At 42.7% G+C, this 22,877-nt stretch overlaps 4 protein-coding genes across 9 annotated transcripts; 1 reads left to right on the top strand and 3 right to left on the bottom strand.

The window, feature by feature from the left end:
• Window positions 1–200: 200 nt before the first annotated feature.
• Window positions 201–4,159, bottom strand: LOC105189338 (pyrimidine-specific ribonucleoside hydrolase RihA-like). Of its 3 annotated transcripts, none has more exons than XM_025301194.1 (7): window positions 4,144–4,159; window positions 3,754–3,833; window positions 1,524–1,733; window positions 1,214–1,394; window positions 1,015–1,131; window positions 797–930; window positions 201–638 (listed from the first exon to the last, which is right to left on the bottom strand). In XM_025301194.1, the coding sequence occupies exons 3-7, from the start codon at window positions 1,716–1,718 to the stop codon at window positions 216–218; spliced, it is 1,050 nt and encodes a 349-aa protein (XP_025156979.1). In that variant the 5' UTR covers window positions 1,719–1,733; window positions 3,754–3,833; window positions 4,144–4,159; the 3' UTR covers window positions 201–215. The 3 variants fall into 3 exon arrangements, with proteins under 3 accessions (XP_025156979.1, XP_025156978.1, XP_019699821.2); XM_025301193.1 differs by having other exon boundaries at window positions 1,524–1,775; XM_019844262.2 differs by lacking the exon at window positions 4,144–4,159 and having other exon boundaries at window positions 1,524–1,775; window positions 3,754–3,851.
• A 2,898-nt stretch (window positions 4,160–7,057) lies between these two features.
• On the bottom strand, window positions 7,058–12,855 carry LOC105189313 (ubiquitin-protein ligase E3C). 3 transcript variants are annotated; one of them, XM_011151332.3, is made up of 5 exons: window positions 12,198–12,855; window positions 11,669–12,125; window positions 10,827–11,362; window positions 8,257–10,331; window positions 7,058–8,095 (listed from the first exon to the last, which is right to left on the bottom strand). In XM_011151332.3, exons 2-5 carry the CDS (start codon window positions 12,082–12,084, stop codon window positions 7,928–7,930), a joined length of 3,195 nt encoding a protein of 1,064 aa, XP_011149634.1. In that variant the 5' UTR covers window positions 12,085–12,125; window positions 12,198–12,855; the 3' UTR covers window positions 7,058–7,927. The 3 variants fall into 3 exon arrangements, with proteins under 3 accessions (XP_011149634.1, XP_011149633.1, XP_025156921.1); XM_011151331.3 differs by having other exon boundaries at window positions 12,209–12,854; XM_025301136.1 differs by having other exon boundaries at window positions 11,669–11,850; window positions 11,920–12,854.
• Window positions 12,856–13,200: 345 nt separating this feature from the next.
• On the top strand, window positions 13,201–22,601 carry LOC105189312 (uncharacterized). Of its 2 annotated transcripts, none has more exons than XM_011151329.3 (5): window positions 13,201–13,560; window positions 14,235–14,418; window positions 14,512–14,708; window positions 18,591–18,800; window positions 19,360–22,601. In XM_011151329.3, the coding sequence occupies exons 1-5, from the start codon at window positions 13,380–13,382 to the stop codon at window positions 21,789–21,791; spliced, it is 3,204 nt and encodes a 1,067-aa protein (XP_011149631.1). In that variant the 5' UTR covers window positions 13,201–13,379; the 3' UTR covers window positions 21,792–22,601. The 2 variants fall into 2 exon arrangements, with proteins under 2 accessions (XP_011149631.1, XP_025156920.1); XM_025301135.1 differs by having other exon boundaries at window positions 13,376–13,529.
• On the bottom strand, window positions 15,624–18,331 carry LOC105189311 (carbohydrate sulfotransferase 11). The gene is made up of 4 exons (XM_011151327.3): window positions 17,725–18,331; window positions 17,303–17,631; window positions 16,554–16,740; window positions 15,624–16,284 (listed from the first exon to the last, which is right to left on the bottom strand). The coding sequence occupies exons 1-4, from the start codon at window positions 17,854–17,856 to the stop codon at window positions 15,778–15,780; spliced, it is 1,155 nt and encodes a 384-aa protein (XP_011149629.1). The 5' UTR covers window positions 17,857–18,331; the 3' UTR covers window positions 15,624–15,777.
• Window positions 22,602–22,877: the final 276 nt, after the last annotated feature.

Genomic DNA, 22,877 nt, shown 5'->3' on the forward strand with positions numbered 1-22,877 from the left:
GGAACATTAATGATCTTCACTTTATTTATTAATAATGAAAGTACTAGAAACTTATTTACTTATTTATTATTATTTATTATTAAGAGAACAAAGAAATATTTTTGTATAAATTTAAAAACCAAAAAATATCATATACTGTACATCGAAGAAATTCATAAGATATGCTTTAATCTTTTATAGCCATTGAATCTTTTATTTATTCATTCTTTTTACAATTATTTAAATGCATTTTTGTCTTCATTTAATATTTTTTTATTTGTGGGGTCTTGTGAGTATAAAACTGACTTGTCTTTTTGGTCAGGGTTTACTGCAAACAGTAATAATTGTTTTAATGTTTCCGAATCGAAATTCTCTATCAAATGTACGTTTTTCTTCATTGATCCACGATCAATAACAATCTGACCCCGAGTTTTGCTGCCGTGTAATTCAACGTCTGCATAACACGCACAAATGTTCCTAGCCATGTCAGGTCTTATAACAATACCAGCTAAAATTGCGTCGCTTATTACATAATGTTGGGCATCCAAGCTTCTCCCTATTTTTCGACCCTTTCTGATGAGTTGACAGATATCTTCGACTCTATTCAACATTTGTATGAAAGGTGTATTTACTTTTCCCAGTATGTTTACGCGCCAATCCTAAAAAATTGGTTGCAATTACAGTCTAAAAATTATCAATTTGTAATGGTGCTAATTAATTTACAATGTTACTAGTCAGATAAGACCTGTACCAATAAGACATTAATTATTTGATAGTCTTTCAAGTATGTGATCTTATAATTTAACTTAATACATACATATGATATACGAGACTTCAAGCAGGTTTCCCATGGCAACAAGTATATAGGTTTAGTGACGTTGTCGAGCACGAGTGATGCACTCTCCGGATCAGAATAAAAATTCAATGTTATATGTTTTATATCACCTTGACCTTGAAGTACATTCGGAAAATAAAGTTAAAAATGTTTGATCAATTCAACATAATAAATTAATAATTGAATAATTATAAAGTTACCAGTTAAGCTTCCCCCCATTATATAGAGATCTTTCATGTTCTGCTTGAAATCTCTGTAAAGATTTATGGCCAATGCGATGTTTGTCAGAGGACCTAGGCAAACTATGCTGATGTTACCTTCAATCAAAGAGCAGCAAATTACTATATATGGTATAACTATGTACTACATAACTATGATAAAATATACTCTGTGTATTACCTTTATTATCTGACGTATATTTATGTAGAGCATATACGGCATGAGAAAATCGCAATTTTGTGAGATCCGGTTGCTTGAGGATGTCGCCGAATCCGTCTGATCCATAAAACTGATCCTCCTTTTTTCTTGAGTATTCTTTATTACTTGTCAGGGGGGAGTAAGCTCCCATATGAACTGGTATCTAAAAGAATAGCATTTAATGTACACAATTTTTAGCTTGATCTATGAAGACATAAGATGAAGATAAAATAAAGTTCAGACAACATTCGTTTATTGTAAGTAAATTTTGATACACAATAATATTACTTACATTATAGTTATCAAATAGTTCAAGCACTCTTAATACGTTAGACGCTACATTATTGACGTCGGTGTTTCCATAAACGCATGTCACGGCTTCAATACGAAGCTTTCGGTGTTTGTGAGCGACCAGAAAAAGATACAGTGCTAGAGCGTCGTCTACACCAGCGTCGCAATCAATGATAACGTTCGTTGCATTGACCATTCTTATCTCGCTGCGCTAATGTTATTTCAAACCGTGTAATGGATCGTTGGAAGAAAACTAATAAAAATTTTAAAATATGCCACACAAAATAAATCAGGCAAGATAAAATAAAGACCTGTTGCTTTGTAGCAATGCTGGAGGATAAGTGTCCACTTCGACCGGATTTCAGACACGGCACCTACTTTCTCTTTATTACCCAGGCAGAACAGATAATCATGACGACATTAAAATGACGAGAGAATGACTGAATCATAATGAAAAAAAATGAGTTTTCCTCATCATTTTTACGTCATTTTTATGTCATCACGATTTTCTGTTCTGTCTGGGTTACCGCTTCCGACTTGACGGCCGAGCCGCCGACAGTTTCGTTTTTAAGGACCGTATTCTTGAAAAATGTCTCGTACAATATTTCATGAATGTCATTAGATATCACGCCCTAACAGCACAGATGTTCAGAGGACGTCCAGAGTACGTCTTAAGGACGTTCTGAGGACGTTTCTTCATCCTCAGGACGTTCACAGGACGTTCCCAGGAGATCATGTGCTGTCTAGGACGATATACTCAGCTAATTAAATTGCCCTATTGATGAAATATCGTATACGATATTTTTCACAAGTTTTCGAGAATAAGGACTCATCGCGTATGAAAAATACGCGGGACCGTACTTTCCACCAAACCGTCATTAGAATAGAGTCATAATGTTTCATTTTTATCAATTTTTACTGGAACAAGCCCAGTGAGGAAATGACTCAAGAAAAAAAACGTACCAACAATAGTACCTCACAAGTGATATAAAAATCTATCGTTAAAATTCTAATGACGGTTTGGCACGATCCCATCCATAAGAATATCACAATATTTTCAGAATATCCCTGTGATATATTTTGAATATTTCTGCTGTGTGAGCAACGTATTTTTCATACGCGGACGCTCCTGAAAACAAATGTCACGTGCGATTGGCGGCTCGGTCTGGTTCTGGCTCAATAAATGGCTCTGAGCAGAACTATTATACTCTATCTCCTACGCCAGTCAATGATTACGAAAGTAAAAGAAAAACAGGAATAACGCGTACGCAGTTTCCACGATCAAAAATATGCGTAGTTACGGGAATCCAACTGCCACGGAGGCGAACAAAAGACTTTTAAGTGGCGGCTCGGTCGTCAAGCCGAAAGCGATAGCAGAGGGAAAGTATACGTCATCGCCGAAATCTGGCCGAAGGAGGCACTTATCCCCCAGTACTTCTTTATATGTTATATATACTTATTCCACTCGATAAAGCTCCCTTTAATCAACAAAACAAAACGATTGAATTATTCAGTGTTTGGTCGAAGAGGTCAATAAATATTATTAAACACATCAACTTCAGTTCTATTTATACACAAACACGGGATATATAATAAAGTAAAGCATAGCGGCTCGATGAATCATCTTCTCGTAACTACCAATGTCACGATGTGATTTTGTTAAAGAATCTTTCAGTCCGATGACAATTTCTCGCGCGGTTTTCGTCAAATAAGTCAGTTTTCTCTTGTAGTTAAAGCTGCCGACTAAAATTGGTTTACCATTTTATAAATTCATATTTTTACTTAAAATGCGAATTACATATGTTAAATGATGCAATTTCCGCCATGTATGATATGTAATTTCTTAAAATACATGTTTTGAAACACTTCAACATTTTAAATCTCCATTTTAAATTCAACAATTTAAAAGCGGCTGCGCAAATTTCACATTTCATGCCAGTTCGCACAAGCGGATAACTTGTATTCGGAGAGTAAAAATTTATTAAAACATAAGATGCGAGAATTCTAATTATGCCAAATGAATAGAGATCGCGAGAATTTGCGTAACGCCGTCATAATTTGAAGTGCAGATTCTTAGATTTGCGAGATGATATTTCCAATAACCCAAAGTATTTTAGGATCATCCTGAATATTTGATAATGACACTCTAGGACAATCTGAATACGTTTGGGATTATTCTCCCATATCTTGCATTAGTTAAGATATAAAGGAAAAATATTTTAAAATCTAACCTTTTCTTTGTCAACTTCACCTCAATTGAACGTTCGTTTGTCCTCCAGGATTGTGACAACTCAAATGACTCAGATGAATTCTGGAAGGAAGCTAAATGAAACCGTATTTTCGTATTGAAAAGAAATTTAAATTATGACGTTACAGTTCATGTCACGAAATATGAGTTTGACGATAGCAACGCCTCTGACGAAATTACTACGAAATGCTTATATTACACTTTTCATTCCTAGAGTTCCTAGAGTCTGTTCTTTTTAGTTGCATTGCTGAACTGGTGCAATAAATTAAAATGAGACAACTATATTTTTTTACACTCTAGCAATTCAGCAGTGCAGTAAAAAAGAGGGTAATTATTTAGAAGACGAGCATCACCTTGAATTTCGCTCACTCACCTATCTTGTGTATTTTGACGTGGAAGCCGAATCTGAAAGTTAAAGGTCATTCTACAATACGTATCGTAAGTTGTAAGCCGTAAGAATTGACCAATTATAGCTGATTATTTTTGTAATAATCGACTGTGATTCGCCAATTCTTACGGCTTACAACTTACGACACGTATTGTAGATTAGGTCATCAAAGTCAATCAAAGTATCCGAAAAGCTTGTCGTACGACACATGTACAGTGTGTTAAGTAAGAGCGTGTACGGCATTACTCGTAGTCGGTAAGTTATACAAACCTAAATTTTTTTTATCAGGTTCAGAGAACCTCCGCCTTTGGCGCTTTGGTGAAAAAATTTCAATCTATGGGCTGTATTCATAGTCGGATCTTATATTTAAGACCGTCTTGAGTTCACGTTCAGATATTCTATAGCTAATGAAATGATCTATACAGCATCTGAAGATGAACTTAAGACGATCTTAAATATAAGACCGGACTATGAATACGGCCCTATGTCGATCTTTTGTCAGAGAAACAGAAACCGCGATGAGTAATGTGTACGCGAAACGTTTCGAAGTCGTGTTTCTTTGCACGCACCCAAAAGGGCCAAAAATGTCTTATGCAGTTGCAGCCAAGTACATTAAAAAGTCGAAGGCGTTTGTTGAGAAGTGGGTGAATCGATTTAAAGAGTCGAAAAATGTCGACGACCTTCCAGATCGTGGTTCAATAGAGAAAGTGACCAAAAAGAATGAAAAACAGATCGTGACATTGTTTTCGCGGAATCCTGGCTTGTCCTTGCGTCAAGGGCAAGCGAAATTGAAGCAAAAAGGACTGGACGTATCGCACGTTACTGTTCGTAAATATTTGTGTGCAAATAATTTGAAATGGCGGAGTACATTGAAGAAACCACTGCTGTCCGAAAAACATGCTGCCAAACGACTCGCCTGGGCCCAGAAAAACATTGATCGTGACTGGAGTAATGTAGTTTTTTCTGATGAAGCTTCTGTTTGGGGTTTTGTAATTATTCCACGGGCATGGTGTTCCTCCCCAAACCAGTTCGTCCAGCGCACTGTCAAACATCCAATCAAGGTGCATCTTTGGGGCTGTTTCTCAAAGAAGGGTTTTGGCGTTTTGTACCTCTGTACCGACAACCTCAATGCTCCCAAGATGGTCCAAATTTACAAGAAAGCCTTGTTATCGACTGCCGAACGTCAATTCATCACAAAAGACGAAGAATGGATCTTGCAAGAGGACAATAGTCCCAAACACCGGAGCCGACTCTGCACTGACTGGAAACGGGAAAATGGCATCATCACACTTGATTGGCCTTCACAATCGCCTGATGTTAATCTCATCGAAAATGTCTGGGCCTACATCAAGCAGAAGCTTCAAGGAAAATGTGTCTTCACTTTGAAGCAGCTCTCCCGAGAAATTCGACACATTTGGAAGGCACTTCCCCTCGAATATTTGGTGGATAGTATGCCTCGGAGATGCCAAGCGATTATCGATGCTGGTGGTGATTGGACTCGTTATTAACATAATTGCGCATTGCCTTGGAACATGTCAAATGTATATATGTAAAAAAAAAAATTGTTGAATAAATTTTTTATGAATAACGCTTTTACTTAACACATTGTAATATTAGCCTTAGCCGCAAGCAGAAAGAAACCTGTGATGCGATTCTGTAACTCGTTATTGGAGTTAACGACACTTTCGTTATCGTTGCGCAGCTTTTGTATACCATAGAAAAACTGCGCAACAATAACGAAACTGTCGTTAACTCCAATAACGAGTTACAGTTTTTCATATAACAAAAAAGCTGCGCAATATTGCTACGACGACGCCAACTGTCGATATGCAGGTACGAATATAGCCCCCAGTGGTGCGATTCTGTAACTCGTTATTGGAGTTAACGACAGTTTCGTTATTGTTGCGCAGCTTTTCTACGATATACAAAAGCTGCGCAACGATAACGAAAGTGTCGTTAACTCCAATAACGAGTTACAGAATTGCGGTACTGAGAGCGGCCAATACGGTTTTCAGCAACACCGATTTTCCGCATTGAGAAAGAACGCCATCTGCATCTATTTTGAAAAGGGAAGGGGGAGAAGGGAACTACGTTGCCACATCCACTTTCAGGCGGCATTTTCATGTCCGTGCTACAATCATAATAGCGTACTTGACAAGTACGATCTCGCACATTATGTGTTTGTAACATGAATTAACATGTTAACATGCGAAAAAAATAAGAATTAAGATTATGTATGATTACATGATTAATATCATGAAGATTACATACGTATAGTATATATACATACATATAAAATTAATATCCTATAAATATATGATACAAGATGATATTTTGTACCCAAAATTATTTTCCCAAAATGTTTCAGCATTACGTTAGTATTTATTTATACTTCGTCAGGCGTTTTCTACCGCAATGTGTGTCCGTGTGCGTATGTTGCATTTAAAGTGTACGTGACGTACATGTGCATACACACGCATACACACACGCGTCGTACGCACAGAGAGAATCTCAGAGCATATGCTTAAGCATTTTTGTAAATTGTTTCTGCAATCTGAGTAGTTTTCGATACATCTGTGGTTTCTTATTGTACTCGGTTAGCACAATTCAGCACAACTTGCAGACTTGCGATAAACGCATTGTAGAAAAAGTTATTTGTTAATTTGTATTTTAACATTTTTTCTACTGGATAAAAGGAGATATCCAATTTCTTTAAATGACACAAATTTGTAGGGATTTACAAACAAAAATTGAGTTCATTCGGACAAAAATGGGGGGCTGGCAAATTTTCGTTATTTTTTTTCTCAGATGTTATTGAAGTTATCGGTCTCGCGTTTACAGCACAAATCAGCACAAACATATATGTATAGCACAATACGGCACAATAAAGAAAAACTTAAAATTCGAAAAGTACGGGGCTACCAAAAATTTAGTTTTTCTTAATTTTCTTGAGTACGCTTTGAGTTACAGAGTTGCGGATTTATGCGGCACAATAAATACCGCACAGAAACCCCCAATATTCCATTTAGGTACGAGTATGATAAGCAGTTACACGCGTGACGTAAATTGACACGCGCAAAAGGTTCGGAGGGAATAAATGCCTCCAACACTGTGCCCAATGCTGTGAATAGTGCAATCCGATGAGACGAGAGGGGTTGTGATTCTTCGCGCGAACAATACGATTAAGGTTCAACGCGTTCAACTTCGAGATATTTTATTTACACTGACTTAACGTTATCTCATAAATACATACATATATCTATGCTCTCGCTCTCCAAGCGGATATAATAAGTCGTAGAGACACATTCATGGTGAAATATATAAAACATCGAAATATACAGAATTTACAGTTGTAGGCCAAAGGTGGAAAAGTCGGAACTGAAAAAAATATCCGCGCACACACACACACACACACACACACACACATGCACGCACGTGTATCACGACAATAGACACTGCGTTCTTTGTTCGGCTTTTCTTTTCTTCTTTACAAACGGCACAATTGCAAATAGTGTATCGGTAAAGATCTCCGTAGATATCATAACTTAGTAATTGGCCCCTCCTGTTAACATTAACATCTTCAGCGCGCTTGGGTCTCCTCGAATACTCTGAGTCTTTTTGCAAAGTAGAGAAAAAGAAAACGATAACATCTACGGGGATACCTCGCCTCTTCTACTGCTGGTGTACTCGGAGTTTGAGGGTCGTATTTACAATGAGGTCGAACAAACGAAGTCGTTGACGAAGGCGGCAACAAAGTAAATTGATAGATTTAACTGAGCTCGAAGCCTGCGCCCGCCTGTATCGCATACAAAAGTTTCTCGCGCAGAGTCTTTTCGTCCGGAAACTCGGGAAGCTTCAATAAATTCATACAGGTACTCGAGGTTGGCAAACGGTCCACGATACCGGCGTGCTGGATGCAAAACGGCGGGTCGAGTTCCTACAAACGAGAGAATACGAGAGTAAGAAGATAAACTGGCAACTAGGAATTATACCAAGAGACAGGATGAAATGTGTTGTATTCAATGAAAGATGTGTCTTCCAGATCAACATGACGTAGCATGTTGGATCGGTGAGAATTATAATGTAATGATACGGTACCTTGAATCCCAGGAGAGGAGGACGACTGCAACTGGTGACGAACTTCAACAATTGGCCCTTCTGCTGATCATTAAACTCGTTGACGATTTTCCAGAAGGCAGTGATAGTCGGGTGGTCGGACGCGTATCCTCCCGTGTAGTTGGTGTGCAGCATAAGGTCGTTGACGTCCACGGGGATCTGTGCACCCGATATTAGCACCTGCAGTTCCTTGTTGTTGAACATCTGCAGCCAATCGAGCGGAACCACGCTGCCTATGCCCTGCTTGAACGCATAGCACTGAGCGCGGATTTGCTTGTTCAGCTTGTAGTCGGCCATCAAGTGGATGTACTCGATGCGATTGTGATTAGTTACGGGAATATTGGCACCGCTGGGTTTCAATTCGTCCACTCGCCTCTCGCCCAGCTCGTCGGACAACACAGTGAAGTCCAGCCCGAGATCAGCCACATCGCCCTTGTAGCTCTTCAGATACAGCAGATTGCGATACATGATGGGGTCCAAGGAGGCCAAATGATGCACGTCTACGTCGGATTGTCGACCGACAATTTTCGACAGGAAGAACTCAGCGAACGGCAATTCCACCAGCAGATTCTCGTACAACGCCTTACCGAGGATCCTGCCAATGAAGTAATAGTGCTTGGGGAAGTCGTCGAACAACAGTTGAACCGTGGGGTTCGGGTAGAGCATGTTGTCCTTGGTAAGCTTGAAGAAGCCTCGGTTCGGATCGAAACATGTCTTCAGCAGCTCGGACAGGAACTCGCGAAAGAGACCGCCACCGTCGACGCCGGCTTCCTCGAGCCCGGCGGTATTGACGAGTTGCACTCGCATCTTCATTCGCAATTCCGGTTCGTTTTCCGGTGAGAGCTTCTCGAACGCGTCCTCGTACAGGTAATTCCGCCTGACGGAAATTTGTATGGCCGGCAGCATAAAATGAGGCACTTCGCCCTGCTGTTCCGCTTTATCCTTGTAGATCAACGACTGAAACACTACCACTCGATTATTGAACGGCACGACGAAGGGTATCTCACGCAACAGCGTCAGTGTACGAACTTCCTTGGCGGACAACGGCGGTCCCTCCTCCAGCTCCTCTCTCGTGAAAGCTCGCAGACTCTGGAAAGGAACATATCCTCGTAGTCTACGTCTGCGGAATGCAAAGTCTTCCGGCTTGTCGATGGGAATCATCACGTTCGACGCTATCCAATGACCGTCTGGACAAAACTGACGCCGCAAATCGCGCGTGTGCAGCTGTCGAAGAAGTCCTACCGTCACCTTGAACAAGTGAGTCCAGATTTGCGTATCGTGTCGACTCTGAACAGTTGACGCAGGGCCCAACACTGCGTTCTTGTAGTCGTCACGTACTGTCGGTCGAGTATCGGGAAATGCTAGTTCCACCAGACCTAGGCAGACACCTTTTAGGTGACTCGACAACACAACCAACTCCGACGTGGTGAATGGTATGGCTTGCTGTTGCTGTTGGTGCTGTTGTTGCCGTCCACTGTCCGACGTCTCTTCCGCGGACGAGTGCTCGACGAAGAACTCGGTGTCGTGCAAGGTCGCGATCAGCAAGCTAAACAGCGAACAGAACACCGCTAGCAACGGTACTATTCTGTCAGTGTCTTCCGCGGAGAGAGCGATGCCACGCGATATGATTTGCAGGAGTGGCGTGGCGCCGCCGAACAGCGATATCTGGCAGACTGACAGCAGAGTCGTCCACAGATGCTTGAGGAACATAGGCTTGAAAGCGAGAGTGTAGAGCAGCTTGTACTTGTGGACCGCCAGCTTGTCGATGATTAACAAGTGATGACAGAGCTCGCACAGTGGCTGCAGCAAGGCCGCAGGGTCCCAGAAACGGTCCACCGCTGATAATATGCCGCTTACACGTTGCTGCTCGTTCAGCATCTCGAGTGATCGTGTCACGTTCGTTTGCTGTTGATCGCTCACGTTAGTGTTGGACTCGTCGTTGTCCGAATCATCGGCTTGCTTCATAGTCTGTTCGGCGATTAGCGGCATGATGGTCGAGGTGAGCGACGCGAGCACTTGCAGATAATTCCTCAGCGCGTCCTCAGACTTGCAGGATGCTATAAATGAATTATATGAATTTAATAACTACAGCGTAAAATTCTGCGTGAATAATAAACGATGTTAATATAGTGGATCGATGGTCAACACCACTGGATCTTCGTTTAACGTTTGAACAATCGTACTTTGCCCATTATACTTTCATTATTTTTATGCTTGTAAATGATTATTATAATTGCAAATGAAGATTACTTAGCGAATTTCTTGAACTTCCTAATTTCGTGTATCTCGTCGAACATGAAATTACAACGTTCGTTTTAAACGTCGTTTCACAGTACCATATTTTTCATTATCAAAATGCGATATCTTATCATTAATTACGTAATGTTATCTCTTTTTCTTTTCCTCTCTCAAAACAATTACGCCAAAAAAGAAACAATAAAAGACTGTATATATCAACTATATATATATATATGTATATAAACAAGTAAGAACTATATAAAAGCTTTTAATTTAAAATTATCGATTTAATGGATTTTTTTCTATTTACTTACAAATCTGGTTAGATTCCAATGACAAAACGCAGTAAAGCAGATTTATCGTGGCTACCAGGTTGGATCGATTGATACAGCTGATGAGTTGGACGTACGGGAAGTCTTTGTATTCCGCCAATGCTGGTATGACGAACATGCGGATGGGATCAGACAGACCGGGACAGAATATGCTTCTACACAATTCCTGCAGCATCAATATGGCGAAGTTTTCGTTACGATCGAGGTAAGAGATCAAGTCTAACGGTCGTTTTATCATATCCAGCAGACACTTGGAGATTGGTGTCGGCGCGACCGACGACACCTCCAGCATAGGCGGCACTTTCTCATCCAGCAATTTCCTCAGTTGTTCAAAGTAGTTGTGCTTTATCAAATAGACGAATATACTTTCTAGATGTCGGTAACTGTTCTCTCGTAGTATCCTTTCCGTGTCTTCCCGCGTCGTAAACACTTCCAGAACGCGCAACGGTATCGCCATGGAGTAGGCTCCATCTGGCAATGCCTGTATATTGTACTGCATAGAGATGCGGAGGATCCACCTGTATCAAGTATATTGTGTATTATTTAAAACGTGGTTAGTAGTTTCTTTAAAATTTTTTATTCCGCAGGTAAATTTGAAACAAATATCCTCTCGTAGATGATTATTGAAGTTATTGTATCAAAATTAGACTTGGTGTTCAATCAAAAATATATGTATAGTGATGGATTAATTGAAACCGAAACGCTGCTCTTCTTGTGTAAAAAGAACAAAAGTTGAGCTCTAACTGATCCAACTTTCATTAATGCTTTTTTCATCATATTATTATGAATATATATTGAACCTTGTATTTTTTAAAACAACTTACCGCAATCTCCATAGCCATTGTAATGAATTGACTGATTTCAATTTGATCTCCTTCTGATGTTTCAGGAAATGCTGAAGGATCCATATCAGTCTGTTAGCATCTAGAGCATGATTATAAAAGAATAGGAGCTTTCTCAGATACGGCACTAATTCCTCCAAAGTCAAGTTCCTACGCCCCGTCACCTGTTGAGCCTCGTCAAATTCTCTTCTCTTTTGCGCACATACAAGCTTCCTGATAATGAAGCTACGTACATATGCTTGAATTTTCAATGCAGCCACATGCTTCTTACGTTGCTGTTCCCTCTTCAATCTCTCCAACTGCGCATGTTGCAAGAGCACGGCCTTCTCATCCCTCCTGCTCGCTCCTGATAAATTTTGCTGGGGCTTTCGCCTGTAATCTCCCTCAAAGCTATACATGTTGAGTCATGATCAAAAACTCAACACCCTTAATTCTGCCTCTGAAATGTATCATTTGCTCGTTACAAAGGTCACAGTGGTCCGTACATCGCGAATGACGATATCTCTTCTACCTGGCACCTACCACCGCATACAACTTGACGTCAGCTCTCGTAACAGTTAATGGAATGTCATAAAACCGAGCGACTTTCGTTTTAGCAATTCCAACGCAGTAATCTCCAAGCCTGATATCTTCCTCAGCGTTTCTTTCGTCGCTAGTTTTTCTTAGCTTCTCAGACTCTGTGTTCCTTTGTTGAAGGTTAAATATGAAATCGAGCGTTCTCACACAAATGCCCGTGCTACGAAGCCTGATCGATCGATCGGTGAATCACACGAACATCGTCCGCGCTATCATGTAAATTGCCACAATTTATCAGCGAGAAACAGTATAACAATACGAGCACAATATCCACGCTGAATCGTGCGCTGAATAGCATATACCGCTAGTCATCGAAACTCGCCATGTTTTTGCTCCTGCCGAGGAGCGTCTGCTCGACGTGTGTGCAATGCTCTGATGCTCGCGATGCGCTCTCTCGCGTGCAGTATGTATGTGAAGAAAGTTCGGTCGCTGACGGTCCGCCGCTTCCGTTCGCCGCGAGCACGTTACCGGCCCTCGAGGATTCTCGAGTACGCCGAGGCCTTGCGGCCCTTCAGGCCCTCGCACCCTAGCAAGCTTTCGAATTCTTGTACCGAAGACTTACTTCGCGGGTGCAAAGTCGCGTGGCGCTGCCAATAGAGTGCAGTACGCCCCAGATGCTCCATTGCGTGATACGCTCCTGAAACGCAGTCTCGCCAATCGAAATGAAAGCCTCTACAGGTTTGGTCTGTTCTTTCAACCGCAATATGTTGCACTTTTCATTTCCAGACGTAACGAAATGTACATTAGATGAAAGAGAAAGACGAGGATTAAGGAAGAAATGTAAAAATCGCAATTGGAAAGAAGAGACGGAATACTTGAGAAGATTCGGAGGAAAGGGGGACTGAGTTAAGAACGAACAAACCCAACGATAGGTCTGTTTTTTATCGCTGAACTAGTGTACACTTTGGGAACATAAAAAGAAATAAATATACATCTAGGAGTTGAGTGAAAAGGAGAGAAGAGAATAAGTGCAAGTTAGTGCAGCCAGTTCAGCAATAAAAAACAAACCTAATGCATTAGCATGATCATGTTGGCGAGCTTGGCGCAAGCGCCCGAGTAAATTCGAGTAAGTACCAATTGCGAATGGCCGGGAACGCGCCGGCGAAGATGCAGGAAGATGGCGGCGGCAGAGTCAAACGAGACAAAATGCATCGACGTTTCGTGCGCTGAAAATGCGACGGGCAAGGAGCCGGCCGCGGCGATTCCGCGCCGGCAGACCGAGCGGTATCAATTTTGCACAACGGATCTGCTGTACTACGCGTTTTCGGTCAGTTTCTTTTTCGCGGACGTAGCAACAGGTGAACAAAGAGCACACATGTATACGCGCGTATACATATACAAGGTGTCGCACAACTCGCGGGCTTCACTTTTAATGACAGATTCGGTGACAGGTCGATGACGGGTGAGTGATGATCGACATAGCGTGAACAATTCTTCGATTGTGAGACATTGAGATGAAAGAATCGCCAACGAAGCCACTTTGGAACTAAATTGGCAACGAAAAATTTAAGTTTCAATTTTATCGCATTTTTCGACTACTTTTACGTGAATTTTACTTTGACAGGAGTGCTTCTAGACTTTTCAAAATTATATAAAATTGAAAGTTGAAAATTTGTAACAAATTGTGATTTCGTTCTTGACAGTTTTCTTGAGAAGCTTTATTATAAATTGATTGCAGAATCTGTCGTTAATATCGCGAATTGTGAGACACCATGTATACTTCTATCTTAAAAGATGTACTTCTATCTTAAAAGATGTATTCTATCTTAAAAGATACTTCTTTCTGAAAAGACAATTGTTTATATATCCTCTCTTTTTGTATCTTTTTCCGTGAAAGTTGTTCAACATATTATTTCATATGTAGTGGAGCTTGCCTGTATTTTGTCAAAGCATGCTATCTTAGAAATTTGCATTATCAGGAAGCTTTTACCGTCATAGATCAAGCACTCTGTAAAATATTTTTCGCACACAGACAGCATTGTATTTGTGGAATACCTTTTGCAAGGCCACATAGAGTGGGGATGCTTTGCAATAGGTTTTACCATCTTACCCGCTTGTGTTACTCAACTATTTAGTTTGAGATGGCATCGCAGCGACGGCTCCTTGAAGACTATTCACTGGTTGTTGCACTTTTTACTCCTAGGCTTTTTGCACAGGTATTTATCTATTTGCACATCCCCTTTTCCTAAAGTGTGAGAAACTAAAAATCAATATACATGTAAATATGTGTCGCTTTATATTCTGTTTAGGTACTTGACATTGTTTTATACTGCAGTGCATTCTCTAAGAAATAAGTCAAGCTTTAGCAAGGACAAGAATTGGGTATACCGGCAAGAGAGTGACATATGTATGTTGCATTTGTTTGAATCATTCATGGGAGCTGCGCCACAATTGATACTGCAACTGTATATAATTGCAATATTACATCATGCTCCACTTTGGACAAGTAAGTGTTTCCTTTCGTTATTTTGATATTCTTATATATAATTATTTTAGGTAATTATGCAGAATAGGTACTTTTTCAAATTTTGAGATTTTTTTGTTGCTATTGTGGTAAAAATTTTTGTTGTGACTCCAAAAGTAATAATGAATCGGGGGAGCCCGAAAAGTATGCAACCAACATATTTACCAAGCATATGTACACACACACACACACTCACACACACCGAAGGAAGTTTGCGGGGGCCTTCGGTCCCCCACTCGCACCCCTCCCCCTCGAGGGTCAACGGGTGAAACTCGCTTCATATGGAAAGTCACATGTGAGTTTGCGACTTATTGCGACTTTCCACGTGAAGCGAGTTTCACCCATTAACCCTCGAGGGGGGGTGCGGGTGGGGGGCCGAAGGACTCCCTGTACGCCCCCTTCGGTGTGTGTGTGTGTGTACACATGCTCGGTGCAAACTCTTATCACTAATTTCATTTGTTAGTAACTTTTTAACGAACAGTAAGCACGGACTAAAACTTTTTGCATATTACTCGGGAGGGTGTTCTTGATAAAATATGTAAAATTCAAGGTCATCAGAAGTGGGTCCCCTTAACCCCATATTTACCATTGAAACATATATTAGTCTATTTTCATCGAAATTGGAGGTGCTGTACCCTTTTGACAAGTTTACCACAAATTGTTAAAAGAAATATGTAGGTTGCATATTTTTCGGGCTCCCCCGATTCATTATTACTTTTGGAGTCACAACAAAAAATTTTACCACAATAGCAACAAAAAAATCTCAAAATTCGAAAAAGTACCTATTCTGCATAATTACCTTATTTTATTTTATGTTATATATTATATAGAAATTTATTCCCCCTGCTTTAATTTTATTCTTTTGCGCTTTTGTGCAATTGTTTTTTCCTTTTTTTTATCTTTAAATGTCTAAGGATATATTTATTTTATGTAACATTCGAGGAAAGCTTTTTCTTCATTGTTTCATGTACATACTACATTCATTTGCCTTTCAATAACACTGCGTATAAAAATTTTGAGCTGCCTATGTACAATATAACTGAAACAGTCGTCAGACGACAGAATAGTCGAATAACTTGTAATCGTTCTCATAGATCTTATAAATCTCGTCAAGAAGTGATCGCGGTATCTTCTTGATGTACTCGCTGAGGATTTCTCTAGTGGTCTTCCCGTGAGGATTGATGTTTTGCGCATAATTCTTCTCATATAAATATCCACTGAGATTGGCGTCTTGTATGAAAAAATTCTCATCTCGATCGAGAGTCTCGAATTTCAATATATAGTCATAGTGCACGGAACAAGGCTCGCAGGTCCTGTAATATGGCGCCCAGTGTTCATCAAAGAACTTCTCCTTCACTATAAATCGAAGAAATTCCTCGAATGTCGGTTCTAATCTCGTCTCGTTGCCGGGTAGGCGATACTTGAACGCGATACGCCGGCCGAAGCGTTTGTAGTAATATTCGCGGCCTTGCATGTGCTCCAACTTGTCCCTGTAGGCGGACAGGAGCCGCTCCAGTGGATGTCGTACGATCAGGAACTTCTTTGTTTTCATTATTTTCTGCAATCAGGTGTGAACTATTTTTCAAATGGTCGTTTAATCTACCCTCTCTTGAACGTTGCTTGAACGTTAAGAGTTTCTTAATATAACCTAGGTTTATTAAACATTTTTTAACTCTTTATCCGGGAATTTTCATTTAAAATTAATGCTATATTAATTTTGAAAAGCTTGTTAACAGGAAGATACAATTATCAAGATCGGTAAAACCACAATGGAAGTTAAACGTTGATGGGATCGGCCTTCACTGACTTATAAAACGTAAAGCTCACCTCGTGCATCGTATTGAGGTCTTCGCCGTGCATGAACTTTTGTCTCACGATTTCACCGAGTTGACCGAGATTGTGCTGCAGCAGATCCATCATACTGTCGGTCAGGATACCCTTCAGTACGGCGAAGTAACTCATCCACGTGGAACTCGCCGCCTTGTACACGGGGCACCACGACACATTGTGTTCCCTTTGGGAGAAACTTTGAAATTAGCGTCTAGAGTGACACTTTGATTCCTTGTGAATCGCAGCTTTTATTTTCAACTAACACCGTTAATACGTTGACTGCCACTAAATTTTTCACGATTCCGGTCTAAAGAGCCAATTTGATTTAATCATGTTATATTATTAAAAACTTTAATAATAGTACATAGTAATAATCAAAAAACTTAAAAAATGTTTTTTTTAAAACATTTTTTATTCTCTTTCCTGAGGCCATCTATTCATGTTTACACTGTTATGCTACGAGTTTTCTCGTAGCTGTACAAATATGGCAAGTAATGAAGGGACGAGATAACTCGTAGTAGACGTCCTGGGCAAGTAAACAACTTACGAGATATCTCGTAGTTGACAGTCAACGTGTTAATCCCCTTAACGTCGAATATTACGCTTGACGAATGACAGCTTAATTACCAAAGTAAAAAAAACATGATCACAGAAGAATCAGAGAGCAAGAGAGACGCTTCTCATTTCAATGTTTCGCCTGTCCCTCGCTTTTCCCTCCCCCCTTTTCTCTCCTTGAATTTACTCACGTGTCGACGATCATGTTTGTCAACGCGACGTCCAAGTAGGATTTCCTCGAGCTGATGGTCTCACATACGCTCGACAGCCGTCGCTTCCTAGCGTTTAACTCTCTTCGAGCGTCCTCCATTTGCTCCCGCGACATTATTACTCGCGGTATTATTTCAGACGCGGTGCGCGTTACGGACCACGCATACCTTGACGATATCTGTTCTCCTCGCGCGGTCGTCTCTATGTTTGTCTCCGTGTACGAGCTCTCCGCAGAGTTCTGCGCCAGTATCAACAATGTAACGCAGATTATTGTTAACAACGCGGTCAACTGCAGCATCGTCACTTGTCTCTGCGAAGTAATAGAGTGTCACCTTCCTCGCCTATCTGTCTATACATTCAATCGAGAGATTCCTGTTTTTACCGTTTATCAGTGCGCGCATACCTGCTTCAACGAGAAGAGCCACTTCACCAGCTGATGAAATCCAACCTTTGACAATAGCGAGTAAATTATTAACTTCTCGTCGTTCCACGTCGCGTCTTTTATACAGCGTACTTTATACAGCGTCTGCGACATTATTTCAAGATGAGAACTTGGTCTTCTACTTGGATTATTTACACCACCGGGCCGTCACCGTCACCGTATCGACGCCGTGCTCGAGTGTGTCTGCGGGATCTGCGGCGGACGCTGTCGACATGCTGTGTATTTTTTTTGTCTCTGTGCCGCCTCCGCAGATAACAGAAAGCCGGATGGAATATCGCGCTGTTTATCTGTTTTCCATTTGAAACGCGACGAATGTCCTGCGACGGTCGACCGGCCGTGACGGACACACATACGTCGTTGTCTCGAGCTTTAAATATAAAACAACGGGATGAACGACAATTCTCGCGGCGTATTTAAAAATAGCCGAAAAGAAGGTGGTCTCCCTCACTACTGGAGTGAAAGAAAAAGGAAGATGCAATTGGTGCGGTAACTTGGTTTTCGTTTCCTCCACTCCCCTCTGTTCTTTTCGACCACATGCTGATCCAACGACGAGAGCCGCAACGGTACAATCCGCATCGTATTCGATTTCTTCGAATGACACCATGAATGGTGCGATTCTTGATTTCCCATCGGGCTTGGAAAAATATCGGTACCGGATTATTTAAAAAACTGAGCCATTCTTGAAAGTGAGTAAGGAGAAAGCAACTTCTCTAGCCCCGTACTTTATAGTCGAAGAACAGATACATCGCTCTATTTTATATAGTTTGTTTTATATACTTTATATAGTTGAAGAACGAAGTACTTATGTCAACAACGGTATTCCACAGGTGCGTCCGCTATAGCCTCCTTTTGTTCTCTCACGTGGGCCGTCAGCACATACGTGAGAGCCATGCACAATATCAACCGGGAGCGTAACAACGCGACCTGGGTGGCGCTCGCTCTTCAGGCTCTGTGGCGTAGCGGTATGTTGCTGTCGAGAATCGGAGTTCTGGTGCTGGCTGCCGTCTTCCTGAGAGCGTGGTTCTTATTATTTCTGGGTGAGCGGTGCCGAGAGAGACAGACGGGAATAGCGTTCTAACTAAAAAGAATGCGAACACTGCGAGCCCAGCGCGATCGTCGACGGGCGCGTTTAGTGCCGATAAAAGACCGCTAATCAAGAAGAGCTCACGACTCGCGATTGTTTTCGGACGATTGATAATTTCATTCCTCTTATTAACTGGACACGGAAAAAGCTTCTGTGTTACTGAAATCGCGAATCGAAACCACAAACGATAAACATTTGTTGGCTGGACACCGACAAGTTCTCAGGCGAGGAACTGTACGATCAAGATCGTGAAATATTGAAAATATTGAGCGCAACAATTTGGTAATTAAATATACCAGAAAGCTTCCAGGAGAGGATCGATTGTCTTGCAGGAATTATTTTATGCGTGACAAAACGTTCATTGCAAATCGCTGATCGATGAGTTGATAGAAACGAAGTCTCGCTGGCGTAGTGAGAGCTCGCTAATTATAGCTCGTGGGATTGTAATTCACCGCGAGTGATCGGCATTCTTCGCATTGCGTAACCGTACGTTCCTCTTTTCTCTCTTTCAGGTCTGCACTGGTTGTTCATGACGATCTGGGTGATCTTGCAGAACACCGAGTTCTGTCCGACCGTGTGGGAGGAGCGCATCTATAACTGCATCATAGGACTCATCTACTGCTTCGACTTCTTCAATCTGTGCGACGGCAGGTCGCGTTATCGCGTGTTGGTGTTCTACACGGTGATCGCGCTGCAGAACTTGGTCTTCCTGGTGATGTACGCGTTGCGCTTCGTCGACTCGATCGCTGTCGACACGATGATCGCGATCGCGAGCGCAATAGTCGGCGGGATGCTCATCGGCTTGACCAGCATGCTGTTGTACTATAGCAAGTTCCATCCGTCGAGGACGTCGGCGACAAGGGATATTCGCCGGGACGTCGACGAGCATCTCGCCACCGCCAAGACCGACACACCCAGGTCCTTCAAGTTGTTCCACCGCGGCTCCTTGGTGTCGTTGCACCACTCCATCGACATCTCGCCGAGAGCCACCATCTCTGAGGAGGTGGCCACCGATAAGCAGTCCCTGCTGACGAACGTCGCGCAGATCTCCGACTGCGCGGAAGAGGGTATCGTCAACTGCAACTACAATGCGGAGATCGAGTCCGTGCGCGTCTCCACCGAGTGCGAGAAGCTGCACGGTCGCGCGCACAAAGAAGAAACGTCCACGACAATGGACAACGCGGACAACACGCTTTCGGTGAGCGCGACATTGAGCACTTTATACCAGGGCTTACCCGACACCGACGACGCGGAGGCTCATCATCGCCAGAAACGTAGGGGCATCTGCTTGCCCATCACACTAGACACGGAGAAGAAAACTCTGCCGGAAGTAGACGTAGACATGGACGTCGACGTAGACATATGCTTGTCATCGCGGAAACGTCGCGGCATCTACGAGCACGGTATCGCGACGCAACTGGACTGGCTCTGCCCGGACGTGTCGAGCGTCGACTTGAACCTCGACGATGGCGAGTGGAACAGCTCTTTCATGTTGGACTCTTGCAGCAAAGTAATCGGTGCGCTGGACGCGATAAAGAACCGTGGCAGGCTGACGACCCCGACGCAGCTGGAAGGCAGCAGGATCTTCGACATAGAGAAGGCGTCCAAGGACTTGCAGCAACGGGACGAGACGATGAGCTGTGTAACGTCGATCCACGATTACGAGAATGTGTGTCCGCTGGGGATCGCCCGACCGCCGTGGTGCATCCGCAGCTGGAAAGGCTACACCGACATCGAGACGTATATCCATGACGACAGCGTGGTGCGTGATCGGCGTCGGGACACACTCACCAGCACCACCGGCACCACCTACAGCTCGGAGTACTCGGACGGCGTATGCGGTGCCGGATCGTTGACTTCGCGCGGGATCCTCAAGCAGGATGACTACGCCGACACGTTGGTGTACGATCTGGCGGAATCGTCCAAGGACGATAAGTCGCTATACGATCGTGGCGACAGGGTATTCGCGAATCGTACGAGCATCGACGACCAGAACGCCCCCACGTTGTACATCGCCAAGCCGGTGGTGATAGACGACCGGGGTGGCATGCTCGCGTTGGACACGATACTGGAGGAACGCGACGATTCGGCGACGTCGTCGTCGGAGGAAGGCAAGTTCCAACGTGTCCAAGACGTCACGCGCGACTCCGCGAGCACCTTGGTGAGCACGATCGACCAGATCAGGCGGTACACGGCGGAGAATTCGCCGCGGCACGTCTACCACACCACAGGTACGCAGTGGGAGGACCTGAACCCGAAGAATCTGATGGCACGAGCGCGCTTTGCCAAGGTGCTGTTCGATAACGACTTGAAGACCGGCACGGTGCCCGGTCCAGTTGGCGAGCTGTCGCCGTCGGATGACCCACGCGTCGTCGACAAGCGCGAAATAGACGCGATCAGGGAGTTCGTCAAGTGCTGCGCGATCGAGTCCATCAAGAAGACGCCGCTGATAGACGCTATTCTGTCGGACTCGCCGATTTTGGGCAGCAGGGGCAAGCTCGTGCGGCAAGTGACGTTCGCGGACTGCAAGGACGACTTCGACGCGAACGAAAGCGACTTGTACGTGGAGATGAGTCCGTTGGTATCCGTCGAGAACGGCGAGAACTCGTGCGCCTCGAAGCTCGTTGATCTGAAGAGTCCCAACGAGCTGGAGTTACCTGCCAAGAGGAATCTGCCCGCGACGTCGAAGAAGTCGCCGGAGCTGTCAGACAAGGAAAATCTGGCGCCGGTCTCATCGTGCAAGAGCAGGCGCTTCAACAACAACGACAGTGACGACAGGCGTGCCTGGACTATAGACCGGGACGACAAGGCTGACAAGTCCCTGTGCAATGTGCGTTTCAACGTGAAGGAGAAGAGGCATATATTTCTCGAGCAGGTTCTCTCGCCGCCCAAACTCTGGAACAAACGGATCTCCTCCTTCCACCCGAGCACTAAGAATTTATAATCGAGTGGATTTCCGCGGATTTCTTGTACTTGAGGAGAGTTAAGTACATCGGCTCATTGCGAGGCACCAAAAATCTCTCAATTTTGGAACGAGACTCTGCGATTTTCGCACTGTTGCGTCTGATGTCGGTTTGATTCGGAAATCTTTTCTCAAAGATGAACAAATGATCAACTTCCAGATGTTCCACAAGTTTTCAAAAGTGTACTCTGTGGGGGAAGACTCTGGATGATGACGAATTGAACGGCAGCTCATTGTTATTTTGCTCAAATATTTTGTATTTATGTTTTAGGAATTTACTCTCGTGTTACAAGCTTTTACAACGAAATTTATTTTACACGATATGTCATGGTATTAAGTCTTATTTCATCAAGATGTCACATCTTTATATACGCTTCTACACATACATATACATATACAGATCTAGATATAAGCGCGAATCAGGGAAACAATTTATATATAAACAGGAACAACACGCCACAGTACAAAGACTGCAGTAATCTTATGTCACTTGTTAATAAGGCACATTAATAAGGAACGTTTTATCCATGACTTTAAGCTGCATCGCGTTTATCCTCGCGAGTGACGAAATGAACGCGATGTCAGCGTGTGATATGCGCCGTCCGACAGTTGTGTGGTGAAACTATTGAAGTCCGGCATTGCGTCTACTTCCGACGAAGTAGATAACGCTTTTGCGACTAGATAAGTGTATATAAAATGACTTATTATATATATACATATATATAAGATTATTTTTTTACGCAATTTTATTATATAGAATAAAGACTCTATGTGTAATGAGAATGTAAAACACAAGCCAGTATATGTTATTTTTAAGAGTATTACGACGAATTTTCAGTTACACGAGTTTCAGATCTTTTTGCAAACATACAAAAAATCCAGCAACCTCGTCATCAAGCGCAAATTTTGTTCTGCGATTGCCGGGGTGATAACTCCTTCAGTTTTGAATTCGCGCCCGAATCTACCGTATGAACGCACAATTACGTGCCTCTCCTTTTTACCGACAGGTCAAATTCGACCTAAAAAAGATGGAAGAAAGAAAATTATCGCGCCATCTGACAGTACGCA

This window comes from Harpegnathos saltator, unplaced genomic scaffold (genome assembly GCF_003227715.2).
Source record: "Harpegnathos saltator strain DR-91 unplaced genomic scaffold, Hsal_v8.6 scaffold403, whole genome shotgun sequence".
NCBI classification, from domain to species: domain Eukaryota; kingdom Metazoa; phylum Arthropoda; class Insecta; order Hymenoptera; family Formicidae; genus Harpegnathos; species Harpegnathos saltator.